Source organism: Phocoena sinus, chromosome X (genome assembly GCF_008692025.1).
Source record: "Phocoena sinus isolate mPhoSin1 chromosome X, mPhoSin1.pri, whole genome shotgun sequence".
NCBI lineage: Eukaryota > Metazoa > Chordata > Mammalia > Artiodactyla > Phocoenidae > Phocoena > Phocoena sinus.
Window position 1 is genome coordinate 92,378,934 of NC_045784.1, and position 13,509 is coordinate 92,392,442.

The following is a 13,509-nucleotide window of genomic DNA, read 5'->3' on the forward strand; positions in this document are numbered from 1 at the left end:
GGAGCTTGATCCAGCTGCTTCAGCCATTCAGGCTTTCTTGGCGTGCTTAGCAGTGACTCCTGAAGGAATGATACGCCCCAACCCCTCCCCTGAGCTCAGGATCAGCCTGGTACATGCTCTCAACTCACCTCTTGGCCCTGCCTTCCCCTTCATCCCCGGAAGTCCTGGGTCTCCAGGTGGCCCAACTTTGCCTGGAGTCCCCATGAAGCCAGGCTCACCTCTCATGCCTGGCAAAGTCCAAAGGAAAGCAAGTCAGGGCCTGGCACGGTGGTGCTGGTGGTGGTGGGGTTGAGACTAAGCAGAGGCGAGGGCAGGAAAAGCATCATCAGCTGGTCTGTCTTCACAGGGCTGCAGGAAGGGGCCATATCTGACAGTGGAGTGGGAAAGGACCCAGTAGGCAGCCACGCAGTCATACCTTTCAGTCCTAGCTCTCCAGGGAGGCCAGAGAAACCTGGAATTCCTTGGTCTCCCTTGGGCCCTTGAGGGCCAGGAATTCCAGGGAAGCCAGGGTCTCCCGGGTCGCCTTGATCCGAGGATGGCCCAGGGGGTCCTGGGAGCCCCGGGGGGCCTGGGCGGCCTAGGGATAAGATCGGAAGAGGGATGAGGGCAGAGGGAAGAGGAAGCGGCCATTGCTGAAAGCCTTGGGACTGATAGGAAGCCAAAGGCTATTCCCAGGGCAGATAATGTTCCCTTGCCTTCTGTGGGGCCCCAGTGCCCAGACCTTCCCAAACCCTTTTAGCAAAATGCAGCCCATTCCAACCCCCTGTGCCCCTGCGGGAGGAGGGACGTGGGGCCTCACAGGCCCGTGCACGTCCAGCAGTGGGGATGGGGCTGGACTGTAGACAGGCCCTCCCCAAACTCCAGACAAAAGGTGATGGCCAGCCCTCTTTGGGCTTCCTGACTTTACCTTGTTCTCCATCTAGGCCTGGTCGCCCGGGGTCACCAGGTTGTCCTGCTATGACTGAGGGCAAGGAGAGACCTGGGGCACCAGGGAGACCAGCGGGGCCCTGGAGACCTGGGAAACCTGCAAAGAATAAATAAAAGGGGCTGCAGGGGCTTTGTGTGGCTAAGAGAGGGCCAGGCTCTCTCAGAGAAAATTCAAGCTCTCACAAGAAAATGGAAGCCCTTAGGGTAGGAGCCAGACCAGCTGAGGCCAGCAGAGGGCTCTTCTCCCTTTCTCCTCCGTTGGCAGCCATCGGCCCAGTGCAGCTGGCAGGGGCTCAGAGACTCCTCGCTCACAGCAGGCGCTGCATTGAATTGGGACGGACAGAGCTTTGGAAAGTTCTAGCTCCCCAACCTCGCTGGTAATGGAAATACTTTAGATTTTCCCTCAATCAGGAAGAAAAGAAAGTATGACTGCAGCACCTGGAATCGAAGTTTCCTACAGTGTTTTTAAACCTACTGTCCCTGTTGCACAACATTTCATCAAGTTAGCCAGTCCTGTCTGCTGCTACTCTGAGGAGGTCACAGATCGAGCTAGGGCACAGGCCCCAGCCAGTCAGAACAAACACCCACTCGCCCGCTCGAGCAGAATGGAGGTGGCAAGGGCGCTATGACCCCCGGTGTCTTCTACAGCTAACTACTGGGTCTTCCAGGCAACCTGGAAAACAGTTTTATAGGTAATTCATGATATTAGCTGAATGCTTGCTGAACTGCCTGAATCCCTTCTCCCTGTTTGGCCAAAGAGAATAGCCATTTACTGGAGTACATACATAATACTCGTTTGCTCAAAGTTTAATACTGCTTTACATGTTTTCTGTTTGTGGAATGATTTCTATTATAATATGTTCAAAACCAAAGATTTCAACCGATTATAGTAGATTTATACAATATGCATACATTGAAAACATAGATGGTAGTCTTGCTGGGGAAACACATCAAAGCCACGTATACAAATGTAGAAATCTATTTTATTCTTGTAACATGGAAGAAATGTATTTATTACTTTGGTATATTCTAAAAGATAGTCAAATGAAGGGGAATAGATTTGGTTGACAAACTTTTGGTGGTTGAGATTCTTGTGTGTGACAAGAAAATCCCAAAATATGATGTTGAATTTTATTTTTCTGACAAGAGAAGCTGAAAACATTAATGTTGAATTTCTCATATTTCGCTAAGAAATAGTATATCCATGATAATTTGTAAAGAAAGATGGCAGATTGGTTAACTTGGGTGTCTTTAGCAGCTCATTGATTAATTGAATACTGAGGAAATATAAAGGAGGAAAAAATAAATTTAAAGAAAAGTTTCCACTTATTAGAAGTCTGGAAAAGAAACAAAGGAAAAACAAAAAGCAAAACTAGCTACAAAACCACTTGGTGCTACTTTTAGCATTGTCAGTTAGGTCTTGATGAACCGTTGAAGTATTTTTCTTTTTCACAAAGGTAAAAATCTGAAATGAAAGACATTGTATTTTTGTCCTGAAAATATAACTTCATATATCTATACATATACATGTGCTGAAATTATGCAAAACCAATAAACAAGACACCAAATATAGTAGAGTAAGTGTGGACAGCACATGGATTGTAAAAATGTCTGTTTCCATGGCAATATTTGGAGCCTCCTTCTCTTTTCACCTGTTTCTTGATTTTATAATTACACCAATATATCATTAAACCTGCAATAAAGGTACTACCAACCCCAAGTAGTAAAAAAAAAAAAACAAAAGCTCAAGTATTTCTTCAAGAATGAGACATTCTTTTAAATTCTGGAATTTTATTTTATTTTTTTATACAGCAGATTCTTATTAGTCATCAATTTTATACACATCAGTGTATACATGTCAATCTCAACCTCCCAATTCATCACACACCCCCCACCCCCCTGCCGCTTTCCCCCCTTGGTGTCCATACGTTTCTTCTCTGCATCTCTGTCTCAATTTCTGCCCTGCAAACCGGTTCATCTGTACCATTTTTCTAGATTCCACATGTATGCGTTAATATACGATATTTGTTTTTCTCTTTCTGACTTCACTCTGTATGACAGTCTCTAGATCCATCCATGTCTCAACAAATGACCCAATATCGTTTCTTTTTATGGCTGAGTAATATTCCATTGTATGTAGGTACCACATCTTCTTTATCCATTCGTCTGTTGATGGGCATTTAGGTTGCTTCCATGACCTGGCTATCATAAATAGTACTGCAATGAACGTTGGCGTGCATGTGTCTTTTTGAATTATGGTTTTCTCTGGGTATATGCCCAGTAGTGGGATTGCTGGATCATATGCTAATTCTATTTGTAGTTTCTGAAGGAACCTCCATACTGTTCTCCACAGTGGCTGTATCAATTTACATTCCCACCAACAGTGCAAGAGGGTGCCCTTTTCTCCACACCCTCTCCAGCATTTGTTAGTGGTAGATTTTCTGATGATGCCCATTCTAACTGGTGTGAGGGGATACCTCATTGTAGTTTTGATTTGCATTTCTCTAATAATTAGTGATGTTGAGCAGCTTTTCATGTGCTTCATGGCCATCTGTATGTCTTCTTTGGAGAAGTGTCTATTTAGGTGATCTGCCCATTTTTGGATTGGCTTGCTTGCTTTTTTAATATTGAGCTGCATGAGCTGTTTATAATTTTGCTGCATGAGCTGTTATAATTTTGGAGATTAATCCTTTGTCCATTGATTCGTTTGCAAATATTTTCTCCCATTCTGAGGACTGTCTTTTCGTCTTGTTTATGGTTTCCTTCATAGTGCAAAAGCTTTGAAGTTTCATTAGGTCCCATTTGTTTATTTTTGTTTTTATTTCCATTACTCTAGGAGTTGGATCAAAAAAGATCTTGCTGTGACTTATGTCAAAGAGTGTTCTTCCTATGTTTTCCTCTAAGAGTTTTATAGTGTCTGGTCTTAAATTTAGGTCTCAAATCCATTTTGAGTTTATTTTTGTGTGTGGTGTTAGGGAGTGTTCCAATTTCAGTCTTTTATATGTAGCTGTCCAGTTTTCCCAGCACCACTTATTGAAGAGACTGTCTTTTCTCCATTGTATATCCTTGCCTCCTTTATCATAGATCAGCTGACCAGAGGTGCGTGGGTTTATCTCTGGGCTTTCTATCTTGTTCCACTGATCTATGTTTCTGTTTTAGTGCCAGTACCATATTGTCTTGATTACTGTAGCTCTGTAGTATAGACTGAAGTCAGGGAGTCTGATTCCTCCAGCTCTGTTTTTTTCCCTCAAGACTGCTTTGGCTATTCGGGGTCTTTTGTGTCTCCATACAAATTTTAAGTTTTGTTCTAGTTCCGTAAAAAATGCCATTGATAATTTGATAGGGATTGCATTGAATCTGTAGATTGCTTCGGGTAGTATAGTCATTTTCACAATCTTGATTCTTCCAATCCAAGAACATGGTATATCTCTCCATCTGTTGGTATCATCTTTAATTTCTTTCATCAGTGTCTTATAATTCTCTGAATACAGGTCTTTTGTCTCCCTAGGTAGGTTTATTCCTAGGTATTTTATTCTTTTTGTTGCAATGGTAGATGGGAGTGTTTCCTCAATTTCTCTTTCAGATTTTTCATCATTAGTGTATAGGAATGCAAGAGATTTCTGTGCATTAATTTTGTATCCTGAAACTTTACCAAATTCATTGATTAGCTCTAGTAGTTTTCTGGTGGCATCTTTAGGATTCTCTATGTATAGTATCATGTCATCTGCAAACAGTGACAGTTTTACTTCTTCTTTTCCAATTTGTATTCCTTTTATTTCTTTTTCTTCTCTGATTGCGGTTGTTAGGACTTCCAAAACTATGTCGAATAATAGTGGTGAGAGTGGACATCCTTGTCTTGTTGCTGATCTTAAAGGAAATGCTTTCAGTTTTTCACCATTGAGAATGATGTTTGCTCTGGGTTTGTCATATATGGCCTTTATTATGCTGAGGTAGGTTCCCTCTATGCACACTTTCTGGAGAGTTTTTATCGTAAGTGGGTGTTGAATTTTTTTTTTTTTTTTCTGTACGCGGGCCTCTCACTGTTGTGGCCTCTCCCATTGCGGAGCACAGGCTCCAGATGCGCAGGCTCAGTGGCCATGGCTCACGAGCCTAGCCACTCCACGGCATGTGGGATCTTCCCGGACCGGGGCATGAACCCGTGTCCCCTGCATCAGCAAGCGGACTCTCAACCACTGCGCCACCAGGGAAGCCTGGGTGTTGAATTTTGTCAAAAGCTTTTTCTGCATCTATTGAGATGATCATACGGTTTTTATTCTTCAATTTGTTAATATGGTGTATCACATGGATTGATTTGCATATATTGAAGTATCCTTGCATCCCTGGGATAAATCCCACTTGATCATGGTGTATGATCCTTTTAATGTGTTGTTGGATTCTGTTTGCTTGTATTTTATTGAGGATTTTTGCATTTATATTCATCAATGATATTGGTCTGTAATTTTCTTTTTGTGTAGTATCTTTGTCTGATTTTGGTATCAGGGTGATGGTGGCCTCATAGAATGAGTTTGGGAGTGTTCCTTCCTCTGCAATTTTTTGAAAGAGTTTGAGAAGGATGGGTGTTAGCTCTTCTCTAAATGTTTGATAGAATTCACCTGTGAAGCCATCTTGTCCTGGACTTTTGTTTGTTGGAAGATTTTTAGTCACAGTTTCAATTTCATTACTTGTGATTGGTCTGCTCATAGATTCTCTTTCTTCCTGGTTCAGTCTTGGAAGGTTATACCTTTCTAAGAATTTGTCCATTTCTTCCAGGTTGTCCATTTTATTGGCATACAGTTGCTGGTAGTAGTCTCTCAGGACGCTTTGCATTTCTGCGGTGTCTGTTGTAACTTCTCCTTTTCCCTTTCTAATTTTATTGATTTGAGTCTTCTCCCTCTTTTTCTTGATGAGTCTAGCTAATGGTTTATCAATTTTGTTTATCTTCTCAAAGAACCAGCTTTTAGTTTTATTGATCTTTGCTATTGTTTTCTTTGTTTCTATTTCATTTATTTCTGCTCTGATCTTTATGATTTCTTTCCTTCTGCTAACTTTGGGTTTTGTTTGTTCTTCTTTCTCTAGCTCTTTCAGGTGTAAGGTTAGATTGTTTATTTGAGATTTTTCTTGTTTCTTGAGGTAGGATTGTATTGCTATAAACTTCCCTCTTAGAACTGCTTTTGTGTCATCCCGTAGGTTTTGGATCATCATGTTTTCATTGTGATTTGTCTCTAGGTATTTCTTTTTTTTTTTTTTTTTTCTCTAGGTATTTCTTGATTTCCTCTTCGATTTCTTCAGTGATCTCTTGGTTATTTAGTAACGTATTGTTTAGCCTCCATGTGTTTGTGTTTTTTACGTTTTTTTCCCTGTAATTGATTTCTAATCTTATAGCGTTGTGGTCAGAAAAGATGCTTGATATGATTTCAATTTTCTTAAATTTACTGAGGCTTGCTTTGTGACCCAAGATGTGACCTATCCTGGAGAATGTTCCATGCGCACTTGAGAAGAAAGTGTAATGTGCTGTTTTTGGATGGAATGTCCTATAAATATCAATTAAATCTATCTGGTCTATTGTGTCATTTAAAGGTTTTGTTTCCTTATTTATTTTCAGTTTGGACGATCTGTCCATTGGTGTAAATGAGGTGTTAAAGTCCCCCACTATTATTGTGTTACAGTTGATTTCCTGTTTTATAGCTGTTAGTAGTTGCCTTATGTATTGAGGTGCTCCTATGTTGGGTGCATCTATATTTATAATTGTTATACCTTCTTCTTGGATTGATCCCTTGATCATTATGTAGTGTCCTTCCTTGTCTCTTGTAACATTCTCTATTTTAAAGTCTATTTTATCTGATATGAGTGTTGCTACTCCAGCTTTCTTTTGATTTCCATTTGCATGGAATATCTTTTTCCATCCCCTCACTTTCAGTGTGTATGTGTCCCTAGGTCTGAAGTGGGTCTCTTGTAGACAGCATATATATGGGTCTTGTTTTTGTATCCATTCAGCAAGGCTGTGTCTTTTGGTTGGTGCATTTAATCCATTCACATTTAAGGCTATTATCGATATGTAAGTTCCTATGACCATTTTCTTCATTGTTTTGGGTTTGTTTTTGTAGGTCCTTTTCTTCTCTTGTGTTTCCCACTTAGAGAAGTTCCTTTAGCATTTGTTGTAGAGCTGGTTTGGTGGTGCCGAATTCTCTTAGCTTTTGCTTGTCTGTAAAGCTTTTGATTTCTCCATCAAATCTGAATGAGATTCTTGCTGGGTAGAGTTATTTTAGTTGTAGGTTCTTCCCTTCCATCAGTTTAAGTATATCATGCCACTCCCTTCTGGCTTGTAGAGTTTCTGCTGAGAAATCAGCTGTTAACCTCATGGGAGTTCCCTTGTATGTTATTTGTCGCTTTTCCCTTGCTGCTTTCAATAGTTTTCCTTTGTCTTTAATTTTTCCCAATTTGATTACTCTGTGTCTCGGCATGTTTCTCCTTGGGTTTATCCTGTATGGGACTCTCTGCGCTTCCTGGACTTGGGTGGCTATTTCCTTTCCCATGTTAGGGAAGTTTTCGATTATAATCTCTTCAAGTATTTTCTCTGGTCCTTTCTCTCTCTCTTCTCCTTCTGGGACCCCTATAATGTGAATGTTGTTGCATTTAATGTTGTCCCAGAGGTCCCTTAGGCTGTCGTCATTTCTTTTCATTCTTTTCTCTTTATTCTGTTCTGCAGCAGTGAATTCCACCATTCTGTGTTCCAGGTCACTTATCCGTTCTTCTGCCTCAGTTATTCTGCTTTTGATTCCTTCTAGTGTAGTTTTCATTTCAGTTATTGTATTGTTCATCTCTGTTTGTTTGTTCTTTAATTCTTCTAAGTCTTTGTTAAACATTTCTTGCATCTTCTCAATCTTTGCCTCCATTCTTTTTCTGAGGAACCTGGATCATCTTCGCTATCATTATTCTGAATTCTTTTTCTGGAAGGTTGCCTATCTCCACTTCGTTTAGTTGTTTTTCTGGGGTTTTATCTTGTTTCTTCAGCTGGTGCATAGCCCTCTGCATTTTCATCTTGTCTATCTTTCTGTGAATGTGGTTTTTGTTCCACAGGCTGCAGGATTGTAGTTCTTCTTGCTTCTGCAGTCTGCCCTCTGGTGGATGAGGCTATCTAAGAGGTTTGTGCAAGTTTCCTGATGGGAGGGACTGGTGGTGGGTAGAAGGAATGAGACATTGTAAATGATCACATGAAAATGCAAGATGGCATGTTTTCCCAACTCATTCTATTGTCGGAGACCTAAACAAAAAAAACCTCCAATATATGAATGCAGCCTCTCAATATTTAGTGCAAATACGAAAATGTTTGGCCTAATTTAATGTTATTTAGATGAAGGTATTGTAGGGACGGGGATTGCTCCTAGGAAATTTTCTTGGGGGTAAATCTTCGTTGCACACTGATTTCTTTAATCAAATCAGAGATTCGGTTCCTGTTGGGGATTTCCTATATTCTTTTAAAACAATTTTTTTAAATTAGATATTGAGAAGAACAGAAGAATATTTATAAATCATATGTTAAAAAATCATCCAGATACGATGAACATCTGTGTTCCAACCACCCAATTTAAGGAAAAGAAGATAGCGATACCTTTGAATTTCCTTGCATGCCCTTCACAGATTCCACCACCTTCCCTCCCTCCCAGAGGCAACCACTCCTGAAGTTTGTGTTCATCGCTCCCTTTTCATCACAGTTTGACCATGCATATTTGTATCCCTAAACAACATATTGGTTGGAGTCATACCAAATATATTCCTGTGCAACTTCCTTTTCTTCCCCCTCTCCATTATGTGCCTGAAATGTATCCACCTTGACATGTGCTGTTTACTGCATTTGTAATTGTGATTTTATTACCTCAGATAGCCAAAGGCAATGAATAATTTAATGACCAGGAATTCATAGTCAAGGTTTAAAAACAGAACAGGCATCATGCCTCTGCTTCCACCCAGGACCCTTCTTCTCTATCTCCTGCCAAAGAAGCCACACAACCTCCCTACAGGCTCAGATCCTGTTGTAGGCCTCACTCTGAAGAAGCTGCTGGCTTTCAGAAAAGTACAGGTTGGTCCAGACAAAGGAAAGAGTAAACACAGAGATAGCAGATGCCCCAATATAAAATGCAGCTGGAAATGAATTAATGCATGAACATAGTTCCTGGAAAACCTACACACACATGCACATAAACACATAAAATAATGTGGTGGGACATCAGGCCCCAGAACTATAAGGAACAGAACATTTTGAAAACATGATTTCCCCAGGTGACATGTGATGGTAGAATGGCCAGTGTTTCTTGACCAACTACTATGTGCCATGCACTGTGCTAAGTGATTCCACATATATTACCTCACTCCTCATTGATTCCTCACCAAACCTATGGGGTAGATTCTCTTATTCACCTTTTATGGAAAAGGAAACCCACGTTCCTTTGGGATGGAGGGGCACGTAACTTCCTTGTTCAAGGTCATGTAGCTAGGGAGAGGGAGAGCTGGAATTTGAATCCAGCAGTCTGACTTCAGAGCCCATACTCTTAGCTGTGATACTACACTAAATTCATTTCTTGTTCTACATTGAGTGGGAGGTATATGCGTCTCCAGAACATTTCTAAGGAGAGTTAACGAATCAGAATTCATTCACACTATTTGAGAAGTGGGGAAATGGGGGCTCAGAAAGGGCCTTCAGACTATGTGATGAGTCAGGGGCCGAGATTAAGACGAAACCGGATTTCTAGTAAACCTAGTAAAGCCTAATCAAGTGCTTGCTGTGTGCCTGTCCTAGGGAGACATTTATCCTCATAGACTTGGGCTCCTTCCAGCAGCCACACTGTCGTTCCAGGGCCCTGGGACTGCCAACCGCACTGGACACCAAGGAACTTCTGGTAAACCACTCGCTAAGTGGACAAGCACAGTCCCTCAGGACCAATAAACCCAGGCTGTGGCCAAGTGAGAAAGAGAGGCCCTGAGGTTAATAAGGGAGAGTGGGAGGGAACCTGGAGGCTGGGGGGGGGTGGGACTCACTGAACTGCTCTCTGACACTCCTTCCCAGGAAAGCCCTAAGTGTAGCCTACCCTCTTTTTGTCGGTAGTCAGTTCCACTGGGTTCTGAGATTCCCAGAGATGCAAAGATGTGCACTGCTCATCTCTGTAAGCCACACGGCCCTAAAGAAACCCCAACCCTGGCTGCCCAGCCAAGCCTGACTTGGGCTCACTTACCCCTGCTACCTTTTGGTCCTCTCACGCCTGGCTTTCCTGGGACTCCAATGCCAATTCCTAGAGAACCTTTTTCTCCTTTGGGACCAGGCAGGCCAGCTGGCCCAGGCACACCGGTTATACTAGGTCCTAGGAGGAGATGCAGAGAGATGTGGGGACAGAAGTCAGTGGGGTGAGACCTTTGTGCCTATAGCTCACTTGCAGGGGGCCTGCTTGACAGACACCGGAGGCTGAGGATTGAAATGACAGGAAGGAGAGCTCATTCGGGTAGAAGGACGAACCCCATCCTCCTTCTTCCCCACATCAAGGCATCCCAAATTGGGGGCTGGCAAGGAGACCTAGGAGTCTGAGGATATGGGATACACCACAGTCAAGAACTCAAGGCCAGCCTCTGTCAGGCTTCCGGAAGAGCGAGTGCTCTCCTCTATGCCTTTGAGGGTCTTGCTCACCTGGAGTTCCATGGGTTCCCTTGGTTCCTGGCAGCCCATTCAGTCCATGTAAACCAGAAAGTCCAGGGAAACCTGAGGGGAGAAAATATCAGAAATGGCTCCAGCAGCTCTGAATCATGAAGGGTCAGCAAAAGGTCCTGCCCCCAGGAACACTGCAAAGTCCTCATTTCAAAGGTCATGGTCTCTCTTGAGGCATTATTTAATGCCCTAAGGGAGACTGGACCACACCTAGTCTCCACCCTCCACCCTAAGTCTTCCTGCCTTTTATTAGAGACCAATATAGCTTAAGAGCAGGGTGGTAGATAATGAGGTATCTTCAAGAAGAAATCAGAGTGGCAATGCCAAGACCTTGAGTTGCCAGCTCCCAGAGACTTGCTGCCCAATCTCTAAGTCAGGAAAAGGCTACATATGCCAGGGCAACAACCTTCCTTCCCAACTCTGCTCTCCATGGATCCCATGTTCTCCTCTTCCCATTCACATTTGCACTCCTTTCTTCTTCTTCTTCCTCCTTTCCTGTTATCCCTCATGAAACCCAGTCAATGACTCCCCTGGATACGGCTTAATCCCAGCTAGGGTCTCCTAAGAAAAAGTAGTTGCCATCCTTTTTTTGAGGAAAGGACCCTTTTCCCCACTGCCTACTCCCAACTCTCATACCTTTGGTTCCTATTAGGCCAGGGGGTCCCAGGGGCCCAGCTGCCCCTGGGTGGCCTGAAGAACCTGGAAGCCCTGGATTTCCTCTCATGCCTGCAACCCCGGGGAGTCCTAAAAGTGAAAACAAGGCAGAAGTTCAGAAGGGGTTGTGACCTGAAGCTGATCTGAACTTTTTCAGAGTAAAGTTGTCATGTGGCATGGTACCTGGGGAGGCAGGAAGGCCAACATCTCCAGAAATACCAACTTTCCCATCTTCACCTTTGTTTCCTGGGAAACCCACATCACCAACTGGTCCATCTTTTCCTTTCACACCTACAAAATCAAGAAAAATGCTGAGTGATCAGGCCACAGTTCAGGCAGTATGTTCCTCCACGGGAGAGGGGGAGCAGGAAGGTGAAGCCATTTTGAGTTGCCACGGGAGCTGGATCCAACAAAGATACTCTGAAAGGGATTGTGACAGCTGTCTTCATATTTGAAAGATGCTTCCCAATTGAAAAGTAAGTAAACTTGTTCTGAGTGTTCCCAGCAGTAGGAGCAATGGGTGGAAATGTTCACCAAGTATTTAGTTTAACTAAAAACTAAGGGGGTGGACACCATTGTCTTAAAGGTCTTCGAGACTTATCCCGTAAGTCTGTGAGTCTTGAAGGAAAAGTAGGTTGGTTTGCTTGGGAAAACTGTTGACTGCCTCTAAGTGGATACATGTCAGGTAGGAATTTTTCTGCACTGCATAGAAGTTGCAGAACTTGGTGTTGGCCTCCAAAATTCCTTCCGATCCTCAGTTTTGAGGAGTTTGTGAGACATGGGAGACAAAAGTGCAGCAGCCTTACCTTTGAAACCAGGCTCCCCAGGTTGTCCCTTGGGTCCTGGGCTACCAGAAATTCCAAGTGTCTGGCCTTGATCTCCTGGGGATATCAAGACATTGTTCAAGTGGTCAGGAGAAGCTACAGCTCAATTTGCAGCACACAGATCTTCTGAGGGAAAAAAATCATAGCCAGAGAGGCTCCTTGACACAGTTATCCACCCGGTAAAAGGTTATGCTTTTATGCCCCAATGAAGGGCTCGGATGCTACCAGACTATTGGCATGAAATGCTGCTACATGCAGCATCTCTCCATTGGGAAACACTTCACTGGGCTCAGTATGGGCAGAGAAGATGAGAGGAGGGGCCCTGAAACATCACCAGAAGAGGAGACTGTCTAGAGCTGAGGTTCTCCTCTGCTGCTGAGTCTGGAAGGCAGCTGGGTCAAACCACTGTTCCTCGCATATCTCTGAGGAACAAAGACTGCAAAGGGGGTTCAGCGGAAGGGGAAATGTAAATTGATTCCTTTTTCTCGAAACACAATGTCTCCCCCAGGGAGAGCCCTGGGCCTGTTAGAAATCCACCTTGCTCTGGAAAAACGCATTAAAAGGGAAAATGCTCCTTACCTTTTAAACCTGGGAGACCAGATGCTCCTGGGAGCCCAGGAGCTCCACTGAGACCCTGTGAACCCTTCAAAGCAAGACGGGAGTCAGTATTTCTGCCCAGTGCTCAGGGCCTCCCACCCTCTCTTCCCCCTCCCTTCCCTGAGCCACTGCTGGAGAGATGTCCATCGAGTGGTCTGTGGCAGGGGCAAACAGGTGGGGGGCATCCTGCAGAGGGGAAGGTGATGAGCAAGGGGGCGGAAATGCGTATTTACGGGTTATAGGGGAGGGATTCGATCTGCAGATTAATCCTGGTCTTGTCATTCATAACTTCCCAATGCCTATCAAAATTGGTACCTTGGGAAATCAAGGTGTGAATGTTCTAGCAAGTCTCTTAGAAAATACGAAACTTAACAGTCAGGCCAGGCATTTGATCTGCTCTACATACAGTTGGCTATCACCGCCCATGCCAAAGCTCTGGAGCCATTATGCACGAGAACAAATGTGACCTCACCAACGTGGGGCTAGCTCTCTGCCGCAGGTCTCACAAGGAACAGAGTCTTTCTGCCACCAGGTAGTGGGCTGTATGCATACAGGTACTGGAGTCTGAATTTGGTCTCATATTTCCGTGATTTTCACAAGAAAAACTGCCTTCACTGGCTAATGTCCAACACACTATCTGAGTCTGGGAAATGGGCGTGTCAGCTGCCATTGGTACAATTCTTTCCCTGGCATCTGGTATGGTTTTGATTCATTTGAGATGATTCTATCCTTCCTAGTGTGTAAGTAGCAGGTTGAGAATTGTTTATTTTGCAATTGCTTCAGGTGTGTGTGTGTGTGTGTGTGTGTGTGTGTGTG

The 13,509-nt window shown here is 43.5% G+C and overlaps 1 protein-coding gene across 2 annotated transcripts in view; it reads right to left on the reverse strand.

Annotated features, from left to right (window-relative positions):
- COL4A6 (collagen type IV alpha 6 chain) overlaps nt 1-13,509 on the reverse strand; it is a 279,711-nt gene that overhangs the window by 6,256 nt on the left and 259,946 nt on the right. For both annotated transcript variants that reach the window (XM_032620898.1, XM_032620899.1), the window contains 9 exons: nt 12,676-12,739; nt 12,079-12,153; nt 11,456-11,563; nt 11,255-11,362; nt 10,601-10,672; nt 10,155-10,280; nt 908-1,024; nt 416-577; nt 129-227 (listed from right to left, as the gene is read on the reverse strand). In XM_032620898.1, coding sequence (XP_032476789.1) covers nt 129-227; nt 416-577; nt 908-1,024; nt 10,155-10,280; nt 10,601-10,672; nt 11,255-11,362; nt 11,456-11,563; nt 12,079-12,153; nt 12,676-12,739 — 931 coding nt within the window. The remainder of the gene's footprint in view (nt 1-128; nt 228-415; nt 578-907; nt 1,025-10,154; nt 10,281-10,600; nt 10,673-11,254; nt 11,363-11,455; nt 11,564-12,078; nt 12,154-12,675; nt 12,740-13,509) is intronic.